The 22,904-nt window shown below is 35.2% G+C and overlaps 1 protein-coding gene across 3 annotated transcripts in view; it reads right to left on the bottom strand.

The window, feature by feature from the left end:
• The window catches only part of LOC148939256 (catenin delta-2-like), a 169,257-nt gene that overhangs the window by 54,684 nt on the left and 91,669 nt on the right, over positions 1-22,904 (bottom strand). For all 3 annotated transcript variants that reach the window (XM_089107125.1, XM_089107127.1, XM_089107126.1), the window contains 3 exons: positions 12,115-12,334; positions 2,110-2,263; positions 1,172-1,311 (listed from right to left, as the gene is read on the bottom strand). In XM_089107125.1, the coding sequence (XP_088963251.1) occupies positions 1,172-1,311; positions 2,110-2,263; positions 12,115-12,334 (514 nt within the window). The remainder of the gene's footprint in view (positions 1-1,171; positions 1,312-2,109; positions 2,264-12,114; positions 12,335-22,904) is intronic.

Genomic DNA, 22,904 nt, shown 5'->3' with positions numbered 1-22,904 from the left:
ATTTGTGTTTCTGATGGCTTTTGAAAATGCTGTAAATACTGTTTTGTTAATAAACTTATCCAATCTTAGAAGCTGCCATTTTGAAAATTCTGTCTCGCGGCTAGATAAGCAATTGTTTAAAATGTACTTTCTGAAAATAAACAGAGAATTTTTATACCCAATTCTATCCAATTTTCATATTAGTTAAATTAATCATATTTAATTATATTAAATATATTAAACTACTGTCTTTTATTTCGTGACTTCTGAGTACAGTAAGTAGCTGTTCATTAGCAAAGTCTGGTTTTAGCCAAGGCATTAGCCAATTATCCAAATTAAAAAATAGCCATTAGCCAAGATATATTGGCCATACACTACCAGGCTCATGAAGGCACATGACTATAAGCACAGTATCAAAGGTGCACTGACTCCCTGCCACCTCGTGTCCATCTAGGAACGCCACGTGCGTCGCACAGCTCCGCCAAGATTGGCACTGACCCCAAAACACTTGGCACTGTTCCACCACGTTTAGCACGCGCCACGTATGGAACATGATTCCTGAATATTAGGTGATTGGAGAATAATAGAGAAGAATATTACATAATTCTCCTCTTTAGAGTCAGATGGACAAATGAGATCTATTAAAAATAAAGACTATATTTATTTGAAAGAAAATTCATAAAATCCCAGGTCACCACACTTGATATAAATTTATCAGGTAAAAACATTTGAACTATATATGGCAACAGGTCAAAGAAACTTATGCATTATAAATTAAGTGGATTTTTTTATATTTAGGAGCTGTTTACCCAAGTTTTATCATCTTATATTTAAAAAAAAGAAATTATCACTTTTGATATCAGCTACATTTGTAAAAACTTTAGACCAAGCAATCAAATTTAGGTCCTATTCAGCAGAAGGGACTTGAATAGGGTATACACGCCATAAAAAAAAAACAACAATCACATAACAATAGGCGAATCAACGCAATCAATTTTGGAAGTACTTTTTTTAGTTGTATCGTTTTTATTTCTTTAAAATAAAATATTTAATATCGGTAGATGAACTGATATTTTTAGCATTTATGAGATACTACACCAAACTATCATGTTAGATCCATTTTGGTGGATTATAGGTAATACGGTACACATATTATTTAGAGAAAATTTTTATGGTATATAAAATGAGCTACCTTAAGATACCAGTTGTATTTCGAAGAACTGTGGACCAATGAGGAGCAACTGGGTTACTCTTATCGTATCCAGAATGAGGGAAAAGCACCAACGAGACAACCGTAGACAAACTTTCGTCGATGATTGGCCGTTTTAGCTCCTGCAAATAATATAAAATTAGAAATCAATAATAAATAGAGACACTTACCAGCACACATATACATAGGGAGGAGAGGGAGCTGACAATTTTCATGACTTATGCCGTAATTACCTGAATTTTATCGAATTTATGTTCTTCGAGTCCCCTTGATATAAATTCTTGTGTGTGTGTGTACTTAAATCACAGGGTTGCCACTACGGTCAGTTCCTAAAGTACTATAACTGACCAAATTTGCGCGCTACACAGCGATTTCCGGTGCTACAGTAAAAAAAAAATGGTTGTATTAGTGCCAAAAAAGGGCTAAAATAGCACTTTCGTGCTACAGGTGGTAACCCTGCTACATCATCTAGTCCAGTGGTTCTCAAACTTATTTAGACACTGTATCCCTTTATACCCACAAAACATTTTAGGTACCCCTTCTTAGTTACTGGTACTAAGTAAAATATAGCTAAACTATATACAATAGCTATAAACTATACCGGTTGCTTACCCCCTAAAAATTTTGGCGTAACACCAAAGGGTACGCGTACCATATATTTAGAACCACTGATCTAGTCATTCAACAGAGGTGCTCACTACATAAATTTGGGGAAAAAAGGAGGGGGATAAGAAGCTTTTTTTTTCGAATTCAGATACGTCTACAATATACCACGAGTCCGTTGACGTTTCGAATATACCTTGCATTTTTTTGTGTTATTTTAAATATTTTTTTTATCTTTTATCCTTAATTAATCTTGTTTTATAATAGGTGAAAATCCATTAAAAGTAAAATCAAACACTGGAGGAAAATCAGTTTACCTCACAAGAAGACAGATTCCATAAAACACTGGTGGCAAGTTCATGGACTTCCTCGGCTTTAGATTTGCGCAACAGACGAACTAAAGCTGTCACTCCTCCAGCTCTTTGAATTGATCGCTTATTTTCATCATTTTGACGCCCATAAGACAAATTCCTAAAAAGAAATATATATATATATATATATATATATATATATATATATATATATATATATATATATATATATATATATATATATATATATATATATATATATATATATATATATATATATATATATATATATATATATATATATATATATATATATATATATATATATATATATATATATATGTTACCGTGAATGTCCGAAATCCGGTTAATGTCGTTATTCACCAGTGAATGTCCGAAATTCCTTTTTCTCTGCTTTGATTCAATTAGCTTTGCGAGTCAGCTTTTACAGTCTTACGCTAGTTATGATGGTAAAAGTTAAAGTTAGGTTAGCTTTTATTATGTTAGTTAAGGTTAGTATAGGTAAAATTTGGTTATAAATATAAAAAAGGTATTTCGGACATTCACCGATTTCGGGACATTCACCAGAGAAATTATAATATTCCTGAAAAAATTATTATATTCCAGAGAAACTGCCTATGGATTGTTCGGGGTACCCTGCTGACTAACCGTATTTCAAACAGTAGACTATACGAAAAGTGTGGATCGGTCCCGCTTTCTAGGGCTACAATGAGAGAAAGGTTGAGAAGGCTAGGGCACGTTCTGCTGATGAAGGATGACATATTACCGAATATGGTCCCCTTCGGCCCTCAGTCTAGGGTTAAACAGAAACCAGGTCGTCCACGTTTTGGGTGGGAGGATGTCGTAAAGAAAGATTAAGGGAAATGGGAACTTCCTGGGGGGTGGGGGGTAGGGGGTTTGAACGTCCCCCCCCCCCCGAAATGTTTGTGTGACTCGTAAAAACGTAACAAAATGGACATAAAAAAATTTTGTATGCGTTTTTGGAGTTTTTTTGTGTAAACCCCCCCCCCAAAAAAAAAAATTGGGTCAAACCCCCTCCGAAAAAAATCCTGGATACGGCCCTGCCACATCCCTTCTCCCGTCTATTCAGGCCCGTCTATCCTTCACCCGTCTATACACTATCATTCTTCATAAAAACTTTTTCAGGTAAACTGAAACATATCGAAAACCCTTTTTTAACTGAAATTAAACAAAGAAAAAAAAAATTTAACTGAAAGTAAGGAAATACGTTAAAACTTAAAACGAACAGTTTTTTTATTGTTTTTTATTGTTTAAAAAAAGGAGTCTTGAGAAAGTCAAACTTTAGCGTAAAAAGCGAGGCGTTGAGGAGCCTATGCCTTCCCAAAACCCCATATGCCTTCCCAAGGCCATAAAAAAATTTGCAATTTACTGAAAAAATACAAATGAATGTGTATTGTCAGTTTAATATACATATACTGATATTTAGTAATAAAAATTTTATATTATTTGATTTATTAAAGTTATAAAAGTAAAAATATTTATATTTTTTCAGTAAAGTGCAAATTTTGTTCTGGCCTTGGGAAGGCATAGGGGTTTTGCGCCCAACTTATGTTAATTTCTGTCGTTTTGAGTTTGACTCGGTTAATTATTGTAATTTCTGTTCGTTTTGGGTTTCATTTATTTATCGATGCTGATTTGTGGTAGTTTCACGCTTGGTAGATTATTTTATTTTTGCTATTTTTTTGTTTAATGGAGTTCTTTACTTTTCTTTGAAAAACTTATTTTGTGGAAAATTTTTTTTTAATTAATACTACGAAAAAAGGCCACACCTCGGCATATGAGCAACAGAGATGTTATTGGCACCAAAATATTCAGAAAAATTCAATTGATAACATATTCAAAATCAGCCGTAGAGATACTCCTTTTTCAGGGAAAAGAGGGGGGAAATCTCGAATTTAAATACTAGTAAAACTCACAGTCCCAATATTATTCTAAGCCTCGAGGCATTAAATTTACAGATTTATCTTTTAATTTACAGATTTAAATCTAAAAAACAAATAAAAATGGAACAACGTAAATAAATTGCAACTATTAGGGGACTTCACTAAAACAAAAAATAAAAATAAAAAAAATAAATATAATAGCAAATAAATAAATTGAAGAAAAGATGAATAAATAAATTTTTTATATAAAATAAAAGATAGATCGATGATTATTTTTGATACGGAAAAGCAAAACAAAATTTGAAGAGCGAAAAGAACATTTTCTGAAGAAAAGTAATCGAATTATCAAGCCCTTAATTAGAAAATAAGCCTTAATTAGAACATATCCAAAATTGGCCTTGCAGAAATACTCTTTTTCAGAAAAACAGGGGAAAAGGGCCAGGGATCTCGAACTTAAATTTCTGCAATATTTCCTGGACTAAAAGGACGTTTCCTATTAGTTTTAGTCTGGGGAGACCGAAAATGACATCAGAATTTAAAAATTTCATCATTTAGTACCCCATTTCCAACCTAAACGAGGTCAGAGGGGGATGACAAATCAGAATCCTAATTTGTGCAGTATTTGCACACAAATGAACACCAAAATATGCAGAAGAATTTGCTTAATACCATATTCAAATTCGCTTGAAATTACCCGTGCAAAAATACCCCTTTATCAGGGATAAGAGGAGGGAAGGGGGGAATAATTTCTGACACCACACCGGCTAAGCATGACAAAACGAAAAAAACCGCAAAGAAGAGAAAATGAGGATAATAACAGCTAGTGAAAAATAGAAGAAAACTATGCAAATATCTCGGTCGGGACCTACATTCAACCCTCTTGAGAGCAGAATAAAATAATAAGTCCGCAGGATAATAATAATAATAATAATAATAATGATAATTTTATGCATACCTAATATAGTAGTTACTGAAGAACTAAGTAGGCACAGTTTACACAAGACGAAAAAAAGTTAAATAAATACTTTATATTTTATTTTAACCACGTTTTTTTTAATACTCAAGAAGGTATTTTTGAATGAAAATACTCCAGAAAAGTGTTTTTTTTTTCTAACCCTAAAACCCTAGGATGGGGTTTTTAGGGGAGGGAGCATATCATGGACTCGGATCAAAAACTGTTAAATGACACTATTAGCTATAAATTTTAACCTGTCTAACCTAACATTTGGTACTACGAACAGAGAGTTACAACGTGTCAAAGGCTTTACTAAATCAAACAGCTCGTGGAAACGAACTGTAAGTAAGGAGCGACCGAGTTCAATAGTAACCGAAACTCTAAAAAACAGAATTTTGAAAACTATAGTTATAGCAAAAGAATTAAATTTTTATGCTGATTTCAATTTAATACCCTTCTTCAAGTTTAATTCTACCCATCTAGACCTAAGCGCCTGAGAAAATTTGCCTGATTTTCGAAAAAAGGGGGCAACACTCCCTTAAAATTATAGAACCTTAGTGAAAATCACACCATCAGATTCGGCGTATCAGAGAACCCTACTGTAGAGGTTTCAAGCTCCTATATGCAAAAATGTGGAATTTTGAATTTTTTGTCAGAAAGAAAGATCACGGATGCGTGTTTATTTGTTGTTCTTTTCCCCAGGGTGATTGTATCGACCCAGTGGTCCTATAATATCGTGGGAGGGCTCATTCGAACAGAAATCAAAAGTTCTAATGCCCTTTTTAAGTGACCAAAAAAAATGGAGGGCAACTAGGCCCCCGCCCACGCTCATTTTTTTCCCAAGTCACCCGATCAAAATTTTGAGATAGCCATTTTGTTCACCGTGGTCGAAAATATAATAAATATATCTTTTAGGATGACTTAATCCCTCAAAGTCCCCGGGGGGAGGGATGAAAGTTATGAACCTTATCCAATGTTTACATATAGTATTGGTTATTGGGAAGTATACAGACGTTTTCAGGGGGGATTTTTTGGTAACGGGGGGGGGGGTGGGGGATTACGTGGGAGGATATTTCCATGGAGGAGGTTTTTATGGGGGAAGGAAAATTGCTATGAAGGGGTACCAGATTTCCCAGCATTATTTAAAAAAACGATCAGAAATTAAATAAAAAACGCAAGTTTTTCAACTGAAAGTAAGGAGTAACATCAAAACTTAAAACTAACAGAAAATATTGTGCATATGATTGGGTTCGCCCCATAGTCAATACCTCGCTCTTTACGCTAAATATTTTTTAGTTCTTTTATTAGAGCTATTTAATCTAATTGACGGCCTATGTGATTAAGGGGTCATTTTTAAAGAATTGGAACAAAATTCGAACTTGAGCGTAAAGAGTGAGGTATTGACTAGGGGGTGAACCCCCTAATATACGTATTAGAAATATATGAATATAGAAGTTCGTTACGTAAGTTAATTCATAAGTTACGTATGTTTATTACTAATAAAAACGTTCGTAAATAAAATTAAAGAACTTTCGAGAAAGCCATTTAACCAAATAAAAGTAAAATTAGTATGCAAATTTTGTTTTAATTATTCATGTGCGGTGAGCCAAAATCAAAACCTGCATTAATTCAAAAACGTTTAAAAATTAAATAAAAAAAAACAAATTTTTTAACTGAAAGTAAGGAGCAACATTAAAACTTAAAACGAACAGAAATTATTCCGTATATGAAAGATATCTATATATTTTAGATATATATATCTAAAACAGGCAAAAGACCTGGATTGACGATGCCGTTCAAACCATTTAAATCCAGACACGATTCTAGAAAATCCTCTCGAATATATTTGATAAGTCGACTCTCAAAGCTATTCATTTAACCTCATCCGCTTGAATACTTCCGTGTAATTTCTCCATGGTAACGAAGCCACAAAAACCGTCCTCTCTCAAGAGAAATCAAGCCTCTGGGTGGCCTCTTTCACAGGCATACCTCTGACCTTTATACTGCAGAATTACTTTCTTTGACGGATAATAATAACATTGGTACAGCTTGGACTTCATCAGAACTTTCTGGCTTTTTTTTAAATCAACTGTGATGAAGGTTTAATTTCGACAATTTTTTCTTGTTCGGCTAGTTTGATTTTCATATGGATTTATTCCCTATGCAGTTCGTCCTACATATTTCCTATCAGGGCTATGAAAGGAGTGAAAAAAGTCAACATTGATACATTGGTACAGCTTAAGACTTCATCAGAACTTTCTGGCTTTTTTTGAAAATCTACTGTGATGAAGGTTTAATTTTGTGATTTTTTTCTTGTTCGGCTAGTTTGGTTTTCATAGGGATTTATTCCCTATGCAGTTCGTCCTATATATTTCCTATCAGGGCCTATGAAAGGAGTGAAAAAAGTCACACAAACCGTCAGAAAACAAGGAGGGCTCCTACCCTTTCCTTTGATTTCCTTTGATTTTCTTAGTTAGAATGGCAAAAAAGGCGATAACGATACCACCTGATAAAATATCAATAAAAAATAAAGACAAAGTTGATTGAGATTTGATTGTGATTACATCTAGTCATTTTTGAAGTAGTATGATTTTAAAATGGACGGCTGATATGCATCTCCTTTTTCCTTTTTCTTTACTTTTATACACCATCTTTAGTTTTGTTTTCTTAACGGGTAATAAATTAATAACGATAATAATAACGATAGTTTTCAAAATACCTTTTCTTTTATTATTTAATATTTTTACTTTATTATTCTATTGATTTTAATTTTAGTATTTTAGTTCTAATAATCGTAATTTTTCTACACTACTACTACTTAAGGCCGTCTCCAGGGGGTTGGGGTGGGGTGCCCCCCCCCCCCCCGAAAGTTTTATCCGACTCGTACAACCGTAATAAAAATGCATATTAACAAATTTTCTATGCATTTTTTGAAGTCCCACCCCCTCAGACCCAAATCCTGAATACGGCTTTGCTGCTACTACTACTAACAAATCACGTGCAGCAACAAACGGCACGAGATAAAACAGCTGCGCACGCTCATCCCAACCCCAAGCTATTCAAACCTAGACTCTTTACCCCCTCCCGTGAAATTCCAATTTCCTTTAAACCCTTCCTTACGGTCATTCCTCACCCCCATTCGGAGACGAAGAGGTTTCCGTTTGGTCCCGGATGCATGACCAAAAATGTCATCACAACGTCATCCTCAATCACAATGCCAATCACAATCACAGTCACGAATCGCAATGTCATCCTCAATCACAATCGCAATGTCATCCTCAATCACAATCTCAATATCAATCACAATCACAGTCATAAATCACAATGTCATCCTCAATCACAATATCAATGTCAATCACAGTCGCAAATCACAATGTCATCCTCAATCACAATGTCAATGTCAATCACAATCACAGTCACAAATCACAATGGCATCCTCAATCACAATGTCAATGTCAATCACAGTCACAAATCAAAATGTCATCTTCAATCTGCAAAACGTGGCCTAGCCATCTTAACCTTTCTTTCATTGCAGCCTTAGAAACTGGGATCGAACCCCATTTTTGCCCATCTGTATGATTGTACGATGTGCGGTCAGTGTTGTACCTAGATCCATCCTTAGACAATCTTTAAGAAGTCTTCCTCAGCAAGAGGAGCTAAATCTGCCAGTAGTACTAGTTCAAGAAAAAAATCTTCCGAAAAGATACCAGCTGTCCCAAGGGCAGAATAAAAAGGACGACAAGAGAAGCGAAAAAAGATGATGGGGTAAAGTAGATAGGACTAATTGAAAGAGGCAGGGACAATAAATAAAGACATACTAAAAGACGAAATTGCTTAAAAGTGAGGTGGGGCCAATTTAAAACACCAACGTAAGACGCTAAACCAGCCGGTAGTCATAGTCCAGGGAAAGCTCCAACGCTTTCAAAAGTAAGAAATCAGGTGTCCCCAATGCAGATGGTGTCAGGTGCAGATCCGATAAAAGCAGCGAAAAAGAGCGACAAAATAAAGTAGGTGAGACCAATAGCTAAAAGAACAGACTACTTGGTATATATTCTTGGTATATATGTCTCTGGTTTTTGATTTAGTACTTCCCCAGATAACTGCAAGGGGATAATTAACTCTTTGAAGTATCTCATCATTCACTGGAGCTAAACACCTTTATGTCAATAAAGAATATGCTACAATCAGGCTATAAAACACATCCTCTCCACGAGCCTGGTTGCAGTCATTCTGTGGCGTCCAATATTCTAATCTAGGTTCGCAATTTCCTTTCTTCTAACCTTTTTTTCTACTGTGAAAAAACTCCCTTGGGCATAGTCTATTTTTACATCTACACTACATACACCATCTTTACCATCTAAAGCCATCTGAGAAGCATTATAAGGCTACTATTGTACCTACGAATAAGAAGTCCAAAAATTTGGTTCAATCTCGCTTTTTAGGACTATAAAGAGAAAAAGTTAGAAATTGCGAGAACACGTTGTGCGGATGAAGTACGACATATTGCCAAAGATTGTCCCTTTTCGGCCAACCATCTAGGGCCAAACGAAAAGCAGGTCATCCCCGAATGGGTTGGGAGGATGTCGTAAGGAAAGTTTTAAAGGAAATGGGATCTTCTTGGGAGGGTGTAAAGAAGGATATTTTGAACAGATTGGAACGGAGGAGGAGCGAGAGTAATTGTGTCGTCATCAGGCGGCTTGGTGCTGCAGTAGTAGTAGTAAATAAGTAGTAGTCGTAAGTGTATTATAATAACATTATATATATATATATATATATATATATATATATATATATATATATATATATATATATATAAATATATAAATATATATATATATATATATATATATATATATATATATATATATATATATATATATATATATATATATATATATATATATATATATATATATATATATATATATATATATATATATATATATATATATATATATATATTATATATATATATATATATATATATATATATAGAGCCAGCTAAAATTCCTTCTAAAAAGAAAAATGACAAAATTTCAATTTTTTTTTATCATTAAGAGCCATTAATCCTTATTTTTAGGGAATTTTCTTATGGAAGTCATTAGTCAAAGCGCCAAAATTATTCTGATCTATTTGGCTTGTGAACGGTTAATAGATCTTCCATTAGTAGCTCTGCTTGAAAAAATGATTCAACAATCTCTAATAGTATTGAAGATTGTTCCCCTGAGATTTCATCTCTGTTACTAGTTTCCGATTTAGTACTTCCTCGGATATTTGGAAGGGAATAGTAAAGTCTCAGAGGTATCTTATCATTTACTGGAGCTAAAGTTCCTGATGTCAATAAAGAATATTCCACAATTAGGCTATAAAACAAAGCTAGATCATTACTCTGACGTTCATAAGTGACAATCTACTGATAGCTGGGGACGAAACTTATGAAAGTTTTATATATATGCGTATGTTATAAATATATATATATAATGTATTTCTCTTTATCGCATTTTCTGCAAAAATGTTGTTCTATCTGTCACTAAAATCACAGATACAATTGCTGTTTAATATTTACCTAAGTTAGATATTCCTCTTAGTATAATTAACACTATTTGAAATTATAGATATTATCAGGGATGAAAATTATAACTGGCTACCATATGACTTATTCCTCAGGGGAAGAGTCACAGTCCTAAAAAATATGTGTGTTCTGGTGATTTTTTTTTTCACTGAAGCCATTTTATCGCAATTATGTCCTATTTGATGTCACATTACAACACAGATCTCTTAAATCTTGTGTGCCTCATAGCCTAGATTCCTCACTCTAAATTTTGGGGTCTTACTGTGGTTTTTCCCCAGTAATTTCAATACTTGTGAATACGAGCACATAGCAGGTTATGTGGCCCAAAATACCATAGTATCTGGTAGTGACCAACTAGTCTCCCCAACAGTGGCATGAATAGTGGGGGGGGGGGGGTTGACTGTGTTACCTCAACTAGATAATTTTTTAGTCCCCCCCCTGATTTGGAAACTAATTTTTGTTGGTAGCTGTCAGTTATCCCGACCACACTCCAGAAGTTTGATCTGAGTAAACCGGCTTCTCTGTCTGCATTCGGAGATAATTACATTAGTCTCAGTTATATAAACTACTATACAGGTAAATCTTAATGAAATATTTAACATATAGAGTTGGTTAGGTATTTAATAAAATGCGTTCAATATAATATAATCCTGAGGTCAGGGGTTCGAGTCTTAGTTTAATATAATCCTGGAGGTCAGGGGTTCGATTCCTGATATCGCTTGTTATTTGGTTTGGAACGGGGGTCAATAGTGTGAACCTTTCAGCTCAGCCAGAGTCGACCCAGCTCCAAATGGGTACCTGGAAAAATCTGGGGGGAAAACACAGGAAGCGTCAGATGATTTGCCCCCAACCCCACATTGCACTCCCAGTCGAATGCATTGAATCAGGAGAGCAGTACCTGCGCAACGCAGACCTTATGTCAGCATGCGAAAAAGTTTAAGTTTAAAGAAAGTTCTGGGCGGCCTGCTTTCCATAATTGTTTTAGTTTCCTGTTGTAGTTCTTCATCTCTGTTGTAGTTTCCATAATTTATTTCCTAAACTATTATATTTTCATCGTATTTTGGTATATTTCATCATAATTAACCTAACTTCACTTCTTGAGTGTGGTTGGGATAACTGACAAGTACTATGTTGTTGTTTTTTTTGTTTTTTTTTTTTTTTTTTTGTGGGGGGGGGGGGGTCTTTTTTCTGAAAAACACCTTTTTTATTTTAATTGAAAAAATGCAAAAACAAGAGATTTGAACCCTTAATAAAAAAAAACATTAAAAAACGCATCAAAAATGTGTTTATATTCATTTTTTTACGTTTTTTTAAGAGTCGGACAAACATTTCGGGGGGGGGGGTTCAACCCCAAACCCCCTCCGGGATACGGCCTTGCCATGTTGTCTCACCTTAGAGCTCCAAAGGCATTTCTATAAACTACAGTATAATCATCACCAATTTACACAACAAGAGGCGTTAGACCACCCAAGTGAACCGTTTACCCCCCCCCCTTCCCCCTTGTTTCCAAAGAGATATCGGTATTGTTCCCTTTTTAAGGAATATCCACTGAATCTTACCTCAGAGCTCCACATGCATTTCTATAAACGTCAGTATTATCATCATCGAGTAACGCAACGAGAGGTGGTAGACCGCCCAGATGTCTCGTCTTCTGCTTTATACTGTCACTATTGTAACTAAGATGTTGTAGATACGCTGCGGCGTTAGCTCGAACATCTTTATCAGGGTTACTTAGAAATGCAATCACTTCTGGCAGGTCAGGGTTCCGCCATCTGACACCTTCAACAATAAAATTTTTCATTAACTTTAATTTGACACGGTGCAAAATTCTAAAATTTTCACCTGAACAACAGTTTTCAACTAAAAACAAATAACAAGAAAATATAGATGGGAATAGGTCAAGATTTCAATCACGACGGTGACAGCAAAATATAAATATATTCCAAATATTTAGATTTTACATCCCAAGTCTTTCTTCTAATCACCACTAGTATTGACAAATCACGGCAGCACCAAGCCACCTGAGGTCAATAGAGCCGCGTACGCTCCACCCTCCACCCAAATATATCCAAAGCTCCCCTTTTTACCTTCTCCAAAGAACTCTAATTTCCTTACAGTGTTTTCTTGCAACCTTTGCTCACTCCATTCTGGGACAGCCTGCTTTTCCTTTGACCCTAGCTGGAGGGCCAAAATTAACGATCTTTGGTCATTTAAATCTAGCCATCTTAACTATTCTCTCATTATAGCCCTAGAAAGAGGGATAGAAAAAAAACACTTTTGGTAAAAATTAATTTTTGAAATAAAGTCAGTCAAATAAGTTCCCGAAACTACCCGTAGACACTTCCTCTGGAAAACATCTAATAAATCCTCCTTCGTCTACAGAAGCACCTACGTTTAGAACCATACCTGACCACTACCATTACCGTAGCTTCCAAAATTTTCTTCTTCTTCTTCTATTTTACAGCAGGCGGGCTTTTCAGTAACACTATTTAGCCCTCTTCCTTTTGCTTCACTCTGTGGGCTACAGAGCTACTGGCTTGATTGCCTCATATTTATTAGATATATTCAGATATCTTTCAGCAGATCTTTCGACTCTAGGAGTTCAAATATAAGATGATAGATGTCAATTTCTATGCTCTGTGTGCAGGTATAGTTGGTTAGGCTCTTGGCTGACAGTGGGATTTTGTGGTGTTTGAAGTATTTTAACAGTTTAGAAAGCAAGGTATGTTGTGCAGACGTCAGCATATTACATTCAAATAGGCAATGGTCAATTGTTTCATTGTTCATATTACAATGCCTGCAAAGAGGGGACAGGGGAATTGATCCACTTGAATTAGAAAGCTTATATGAGAATGCAAGGAAATTTAGTCAATTTGTTCCAGAACGAATTCTATGATAAATTTTAGAAAGATAATTATTGGGAAAGGGGGAAAGGATAGGATTAATCTTATTAAAATTAATATCTGATAGCCTCCATCGGTAAATATCTCTAATTGGGATTGGTCTCCCACTTGGCTGGTCAATATTTATAGCATTTTTTGCTATTTCATCAACCTGATGATTACCACTTATGCCAGAGTGGCTAGGAATGTACTGAAAGTAAGTTTTTATGCCACTTGAAGCAAGATTTTCAATAATACTGAGACAATGATAAGTGTCAATGTCCAACTTATATTGAGGAGCTGAGGCCAGTAGCTCAAGGCTTGATAAAGAGTCGGAATAGATGATAATATTATTCAAATTTTCAATCAAAGATTGGTTATGCTTAAGGTGTTCTAATGGCATGATTATGGCATTTAACTCAGCAGACATTATAGATAAATTATTAAATAACCTCTCGCCCATTGCAATTTTCAGGTGAGGAAGGAAAGCACCACTTGCAACCTTCTCATTCATTTTTGACCCATCAACAAACATTTGGAAGTGATTTTTATAGGTAATTGTATTAAGTTCTGCAAATTATTTCTGGACAAAAGCAATGGGGGTTAAATCTTTATTCCATTTTGAAAATTCAGTATTTATTATGGGAGATGACCAATTCCATGGTGGGGATTGGGGGAAAGTAGGTGCAATAGACTTTGCTGGTACAGGGAACTTCTTTTGAATATTGGCATACTCATCTGCAATACCTCTATACATGGATGGATTTCTTAACCAATTATGTAATGTGTGTGAACTATTTGAATCAATTTTTGTAAGATGTTTTATCAAGAGAAACCTATGTCTCTCTCTTATTGTGGCTAATCTACTCTCCATAAGCAGAAACTTGGTGCTTGTGGGTTTCCTAAGACCAAATATGAGACGTATTGTATCAGTTTGTGTTGTTTCAATTTTTTGCATCTGGGTCTTTGCACATGCACCATAGACACTGAGCCCATCGTCAATATGGGGTCTTATCTGTGATTTATAAAACTGGAGTAAGGTTTTCTCCTTACAACCCCCGGGTGTGGAAAGAAGTCTTTTTAGTATATTTGCTTTTCTATAACATTTTTTTATTGTGTTTGAAATGTGGAGGTGGAAATTAAGTTTTTGGTCAAGCATGAGACCTAGGTAATTAATATTATTATCTTCTGGAATAGTGGTTTTATTTAGAGTTAGTTTTGCATTAACATGGTTTCGCTTCCTGTGAAATTGGATTATTTTTGACTTGGTGGGTGCAATGGGTAAATCTGAATGTTGAGAGAATTTTTCAAACTGGAAAAGTGACTTTTGCAGATTTGACTGTGCTATCTGAAAGGTGTTGCCAGATGACCAATGCACCAGATCATCAGCATATTGTAGATTCGTGTGGGGTAGGTTCATGTCCCAGAGATATAGGGCAAAAAGGAGGCAACTGAGGACTGCTCCCTGAGGTAGGCCTTTGGATATTTTCTTTTGGGGTGAAGAGTCTGAACCAACACAAACAATGAAACTTCGCACTTCTATGAAGGATTTAATAAAGGATACTAGCTTAGAAGGTACTCTAAGGTTTGCAAGTTTGTTTAAAAGGATTTGGTGGTTCACATTGTCATTTGCTCCTTTAAAATCAAGGAAAGCTACCACTAGGATATTATTTTTTGAGAAAGATTCATTTATTGCATTTGTTAGCAAAATGAAAGCATCTGTTGAGGAGTGGTATTTCCTGAATCCAGTTTGGGTGTGTGGGATCATGTTATTTTTCTCAACAAACCAGAGGAGTCTGTGATAAATCATTTTCTCCATTATTTTCCCCATCACAGGTGTAATCATTATGGGCCTATAAGACTCAGGGTTATCTTTTGGTTTATTTTTCTTTAGGATTGGTAGGAGGGACGAACATTTCCATATATTGGGGAACCTAGAAGATGCCCAAGCGTAATTATAACAATTTAGCAGTTCATGTTTGTATGAAGGTGTGAGATTCTTTATCCATGTAGGGTGTATATTGTCATAGCTGCTGCTAGTTTTGGACCTAATATGATGTATTGCATTATTCAATTCCTGGATTGAAAATGGATTAGTTATGTACTCGGATCCTGGGCGTGGTTGGTAACTAGGGCTCATAGGAATTGTGGGCAGTTTGCTTTGATTATTTGATGTTAGCTTATTAACAAAAAGAGTTGCAAATAGATTAGCCTTTTCAATATCATTGTCATAATGGGTATTATTATGCATAAGCTCATACAGGAGTGGTTTGATAGAAGTCTTTTCCCCACAAATGTGGCTTACAACTTTATGTATAATTGGCTCAGGTGTTTCTCTGGAGAGATTATTTGAAAAATTATCCCAGTATTTATATTTATCATCTATTATAGTCCTTTTTAGATTATATTCTGCTTGTAATTTTTTTAAATATGTAGTAGGTGTTGGTTTTTTTATGAATTCTGTCCTAGCTGCCTTTTTTATCTTCCATTTATTTAGGCACTCATTTGTCCACCATGCTTTAGGAATTTGTTTAGGGAATGTTTTCTTAGGTGTTGTCCTGGGGACAACACCTTTAATCTTGATTCGAAGACTTATCTTCATATTCTTCCGAACAGTTTTCAGCTGCGAAAAAAGCACCCCGGGCCTTGGCTATTCTAATTTTAATATATTCACTGCATCCACCATCTTTACTAATAGTACTACCCAGGTAAATGAAGCTATCTACATGGTCTATATTCTCGTTACCCAATATTACCTCTTCACCTTCATTTATACTAAGTCTAAGCGACTTAGTCTTCTTGGCATTAATTTTCAAACCTACTCTTGTATCCTGAACTCGCAAAACCCCTAAAAATACATTCGTTTTGCTAACATACTTATCTAAGACACACAAATCATCTGCGTATTAATGGTAATTATTATTTTTAACACCAATAACTACTACTACTAACAACTCTCCGCAGCACCAAGCCGCCTGAGGCCAATACAGCGACACGTGCTCCTCTTCCATCCTAATCTATTCAAAGCCTCCCTCTTTACACCCTTCCAGAAAGTACCTATTTCCCATAAATATTTTTTTAAATCATCCCGCTCCAGCCACGGACAACCTGCTTTCTGTTTAGCCCTACGCGATTGGCCGAAATGGACAATCTTTGGAAATCTATCCTCCTTCATCTGTAAAACGTGTAGTAGCCATCTCAACTTTTCTCTCATTGTAGCCATAGAAAGCGGGATTGAACCACACTTTTCGTACAGCCTACTGTTTGAAATACGGTCAGTCAGCCGAGTACCCAGAACAATCCGTAGGCAATACAGTGTTGCCATATTCCCCAGCTAAAAAAGGCAAAAAAAACTGAGGAAGATTTGCTAGATATTACCCAGAGAAATTGGGAACGTTTGGCTGACTGACCTTTTTTCTGATAGTCTTTGATTTACAATAATAAAATCAATAAGGTTGGCCGTCTTACCATCATGTGAGTATCATGCCAAATTATGGGCCATTTTATTACCGAATACTGCATCGGTTACAACTAGACTAGACTGATATACTGACAAAATTGCAGCAGTCTACAACCGTTGCTATTTTCCTTTCCTACACCAAACCTCCTCCAAAACCCAATAAAGGCTACTGCATTATCGAGTTTTGTGTTTTCCATGTTAGTGATTTCAGCTTTATCTTTATTAGTGTTTCCGTTTGGATTTTCCCGGCAGCGTAATCAAATTCAAAAAGCCCGCATAGGATAAAAATTGCCAGATTTATCCAAAGCTGAAGGTGGTAATAGAGACGTCCATTTAAGAAAATGTAGGATGGGAGGGGGAAGCAAAATGTACATTTCCAAATCGGGGTGGGGGGGGGGGGTCAATTTCGTTGTTTCGTTTTTTTTAATGACAATAAAAAACAAAATATTTTCGATGAAATATTTTCAATTTGAAAATCTAGCAGGGGGATTGCCCCCTCCCCCACCCTTCCCAATTAGCACGCCAGGAGCCTACAGCCTTCACGCAATGACTAATTTTAAAGGGATGTGATCTGAATCAGGAACGTTTCGAAGAATGAGGGTACGATGCATTACCCCCTCCCTCCCTCCTCTACCTACCAAGGAATTAGTCTTAAAAGGGCCTTCTGTCCTGTAAATAGCTATTAAATGAATCCAATCCCTTTCCCGACCAATATAAAACTCTTGATAAATTTTCTATCTGGATAGTAAAGCCAAGGTATCTTTACTGAGTGCAAAAAGACTAAATGTATTATTTTCGTCATGTTGGAAGAGTGTCCAATTTCGTCTCAAGGTTTTTCTAAGCCAACTGCCGGAAGACATTAGACTTTTTGGTCTATCTCTCTGTATCTATTGTACTCTCTGGAATAGAATAAAAGAAATTTTCAAACGGAAACAAAGATAGCAACAAAAGAGTAAAAAGTACAAATTAATCAACCTCCACTACGCAATAACAGTAACAAATATACTCTATAGCTAAAACATTATCCAGGGGGGAAGGGTTTAAAGGGGTCAAAATCCCCTCCAAAATTTCTGCCCGACTCGTTAGTGCATATATACAAATTTTTGATGCGTTTAAAAAAAAAATTGTACCACCCGGCCCCTCCCCTCCCCCAAAAAAGATACCCCTACATCGAAAATCCTGGATATGGCCCTGCCTATAGCATAGGTACAACTGGCTCAATACTTGGGGGAGGGGGAGTGAAACATGGGAAGTATTGAATTTTGAGTCATTGGTTTTCCTGGGATTCCAAGGGACCAATCTGGGTCGTCCATTACCCTCTCTTGTGCAGATACACTCTATAGGTATTTCTTATTTACAAATCCCCAAATTTAGTTTTCGAATTATTTTGATGGTTTTTCAGGTTTCAGTCATAGTAATGAATTTACCGCTTAAAAAAGGACAGTGAGTAGGTGTGGTAAATGACTAAAAAATATCTTTACAATAAAGCCGGAGTTTCTCACACAGTTTTGAAACAGGAAGCCAAGTTCGGTAGTAAGACACCTTCTTCATATTAAAACCATGGAAAAATACATAAAAACTTGCATATACAAGCATAAAAAGGAACTTGTTTTAGCACTGATGCTAGAAAACCTATTGACTTCTCTAACTTTTTCTTTCCCTGTTGGGGAGATGGGTTAGAGGTTAGATGGTGCGGGCAATTCCCCTGCTAGATTTTGAAATTTGAAAATGTCATTGAAAAAACTACACCTCCCAGACCTCGGTTTCCATCCCCCCAGACCCAAGTCCCCCCATCCCAGCGGAAATTTAATTTTTTCCAAAATCTTGTCAAAATTAAGATAAATCCGCATAATTCAAGCATCAACAAAAATAGATCAGTTTTTTTAGTTTATATTTATCTTTATAGTACTATAAAGTACCTTTATAGTACTTTTACAGCATTAAATAGTACCTTTATGGTACAAAATGGCTTATTTTTTAGTTTTTACTGTCATTTTCACTTGATTTGGGAAAATTGGCTCCAACTTTGCAACCTCCCTCCCTCCCCAGGATTTTGATTTGACTCCACCACTGTTGCGGGGAAAGAACACACTGTTAACCTTGAATCTAGTTCGGCATCGTGGAATAACAGGAGAGGTGTAGCATAAGTGGGAGACGGTAACGATGGGAGATGTAGCATAAGTGGGAGGTATAATTTAATTGAATTGATTTCAACTAATTTAATTAAAATTAAAGATAAATAACAAAGCAACTCCTCGGAGCTACAAATAGAGTTCCTAATACTTAATACGATGCTAAAAATATCAATGCTCAGACGTATTGTATCGGTAGATTGACACTCTTTACAAAAATACCAATGTCTTAGATGCAAAAACATTACCCTTCGTCTACAATTCGGCTCTACCACTGTCCGACAGCGTTGTCAACTGCCAACGTCTAAAAAGAAGGCAAATCAAGGCCAAAAAAGAGTGAATTTTTCTCAAAATGAGTGCAAGTTAAAAAAATTTGCACATCCCCTCTTCTGCGCTCCCTCTGAGGTAAAAAAAAAGATTACATTTCACATGAAAAAAGTGCAAGTTGGCAACCCTGTCCCTTGGATTAAATGCACTTTTGACGAATATATCAACTACTGACGTGTGCAGCGAATGAAAATTTACACCCAAAAAGAGTGATTTTCACTCTTCCGCATCCCCTCTGAGGTAAAAAAAAATACATTTCACACGGAAAGAGTGCAAGTTAGCAACCCTGCTGTCTGAGATACAATAGCGCCATTTATCAAGGCAAATGTAAAACCAATTTCAGCCATAGTATGAAGTGGCTGAATGTAACTGCGCGCGAGATGGGACTATTCACCCTACCTATCACAATGTGACCCATAATGGCCACATCTTATTGAAAACTTTTTGAGGAAGTTTCAAGGATTAAGTGACAAATCGAGCCCCCTCTCATAAATTCGGTAAACAATAAAATTAAATTCCACTTTTTTTTTGTCTAATTAATTTTACAAAGCTTTGTCCAGAAAAGAAATTTTTCAAAGAAAAGCAAAGAGCTAGATTAAACCATAGGTGAGCAGAAATAAATCAATAAAAAAAAATTCAGCGTAAAACTACCATAAATCATCATTAATAAATAAATAAAACTCACAACGAACAGAAATAACAATAAATACCCAATTCAAACTCGAAACAAGCGGAAACTACCACAAAGAGGAGTAGGGGTAAAGCCCACGTGTCGTCTAAAGAGCAGAACATAATTTGTACTTTACTGAAAACAATCCTTATTTCGAGCTAAGTGTTTTTATTTCTCATAACATCAAAACAGAAAGAAAAAAAAATAACCATCATAACCAAGATTGCTGAAATGAGCAAATGGTTGCGGATTGGCAGTTTAATGCTGGTATTCATTCCTGAAAGTGTTAGTAATTTTGGATAAATTAAAGTTAAAACAGCGAAAACGTTTAAATTGTGATTTGTTTTCATGAAAGTCCAAAAATGTTCCGTGATAGAGAATATTTTGTGAATAATGTAATCATATCCTATAACAGCAGGAAACTAATGGTCCTTCTTCATACGGGTACGAAGTACCCGTACTTTATACGGGTATGACGGGTATCATGGTCTGCATTACACCAAACAGAGCAGTCAAAATTAAAAGTGTCTGTAAAACTGAACTTTTGCGGGATGTTTCTGAATAATCGTGATAATCCTTAGAAAAAATTGAATTTTAATAAAGTGTTAGAGCTAGAGGCCTTTAGATCATTTTAAAACTGGCCAAAGAATCTTACGCCATCATGCTGCTTATCAGCCATCAAGCCATCATGCACCGAAGCTTGTAAAAGCAAGCTGTTTTAAATTTTTCGTTTCATTTTTTAGTAATAATGAAAAGCAGTAGTCTAGGACGTTTCCCCGATTGATATCAATATTACATCATCCGATATTATATTGTATCATATCGATGATATATCGATATAATATCGATGTCGAACGACAACCATATCGATTTCAATATGTCATAGCTGACACATCTAAAGGTTGTACTTGACATTACACTTCTGAGATAAATGCCAAAAACTGCATTCGCCCTCTTCTCAAAGGGGAAGATAAGAAGGGTAATGTCGGCAAGGAAGGTCAAAGTAAAATTGGGCATATGCTGTCCTTCTGATACTCTCTTTGAGAATAGCTTAGGAAACGGTCTAAAAATATAAAACAATTTTCGGAAATGGTCTACACGGTCTAAATGGTCTAAATGGCTTAGCTAACGGTCTAAAAATATAAAACGATTTCCGGAAATTATCTCGGAAGTATGAGAATACGACCTTGAAAAACAACAGCGACGATATAATAGATGAGCACAAAACTACGAGGTATGTGATGCATTTTGATATGGTATGTGATGTATGTGATGAGCACAAAACCACGATAACCGTGATGTATGCGATGCAAGGCATTTGATGTATGTGATGAGCACAAAACCACGAGGTATGTGATGCATTTTGATATGGTATGTGATGTATGTGATGCGAGGTATGTGATGCAAGGCTCTAGTGCATGATGTACTAGAGCCTTGAGCCCCCTCCTCCCAGTAAGACTTTATCCCTGCATCGATTTAGACACTATGTGATCATTCTGTTTTGTTTTTTACGGGGCTTTTCCCACTTATAAAAAAAAGATTTGCGAGAGGTTCACATACCTTATTTTAGATATTGCAAATTTTTGCTTGGTAAATATGGAGCAGTCCATATTTCTGACCTACAAATAAAGTAAACATAGTACTTGATGTCTATTTTATGCTCTTTATGAACATAACAATCGCTTTACTCGCAATTTCTATTTTAAGCCCTTTATAGACTCTCAAAGATGATACCCCTTTCTCTCATGTTAGATACGTTTTATATACATCTGTTAGCATCAATCTTGTTAAAAACGGCTTACCCGTAAATTGAATTGACAATGACAAAATCGAGAATCAATAAACGGATAGGAAGTATATAATATGGGATATATATTTGGGTTATATGGGGAAAGGTTATGTTAGGTAAAAGTTGAATTTTCAATGGAAACAAATGTCATATTTGGATTTGGATCATATTTGAAAAAGAAAATAACATAAAGAGATAGGAGTTGGGAAGCGGAACAGCGGAACAAGGCGGAACAATTTCTGTTCGTTTTAAGCTTTAATCCTGGGTAAATATTGCAATTCACATAAATGATCAACGAATAAAATGAACATACTGCTCGATGCCTTTTTTTTATCATTTGGGAGCAAATCGTTTTGGAAGCAAATTCATTTTTATATCTCTGTTAGCGTAACTCTTGCTAAAACCGGTTTAAGGTTAGAAAGATCACGTTAAAAATGAATTTGCACCAAAAGCAATTATTATATTCGGAAAGAGCATAAAAAAGTATTTCCCTTTATTCTCAGGTCATAAATATGGACTGCTCCATATTTACCTTTTGCTCTACCTTCCGCGATGGTATCGTAACACCGTTATTGTCCGAAGATATGGTGGAACCGATATACTTTCATCTTTTGAGTCTGAAAGTGCCAAGCTGACAGAAAAATTTTTATTTTTTCTTAGGCCCTTTTTCTTAGGCCCCCAAAAAATGTTTTATTTTTTCCTTAGGCCCTTTTCACAATTTAATCCGTCTGCTCTACTAGAAACTGTGATTTTTGCTGTGCTATTTTGTTTTTCTTCTTGCTTCAGGTATATTACTCCACTTGCATTGTTGTATAGTAGATCAGAAATAAAATTATTATTATTATTATAAATATTATTACATTTATTATTATTATTAAAAATCATAATTATATTATAATAATTATATTATTATATAATTATAAATATTATATAATTATAAATATTTTAATAATTATATTATATTAATTATATGATTATATTACATTATAATTATTAAAATTATTATAAAATTATTAACTATTTATGACTTTTTAAAGCAAATAAGGATTCTAAATTACAGTAATCGAATCTCAAAAGTTTAAAGGAGTT

This window comes from Artemia sp. Qi Xiang Cuo, chromosome 21, assembly GCF_049724085.1.
Source record: "Artemia sp. Qi Xiang Cuo chromosome 21, ASM4972408v1, whole genome shotgun sequence".
Taxonomy (NCBI): domain Eukaryota; kingdom Metazoa; phylum Arthropoda; class Branchiopoda; order Anostraca; family Artemiidae; genus Artemia; species Artemia sp. Qi Xiang Cuo.
This window is presented reverse-complemented; position numbering and strand designations above follow the sequence as displayed.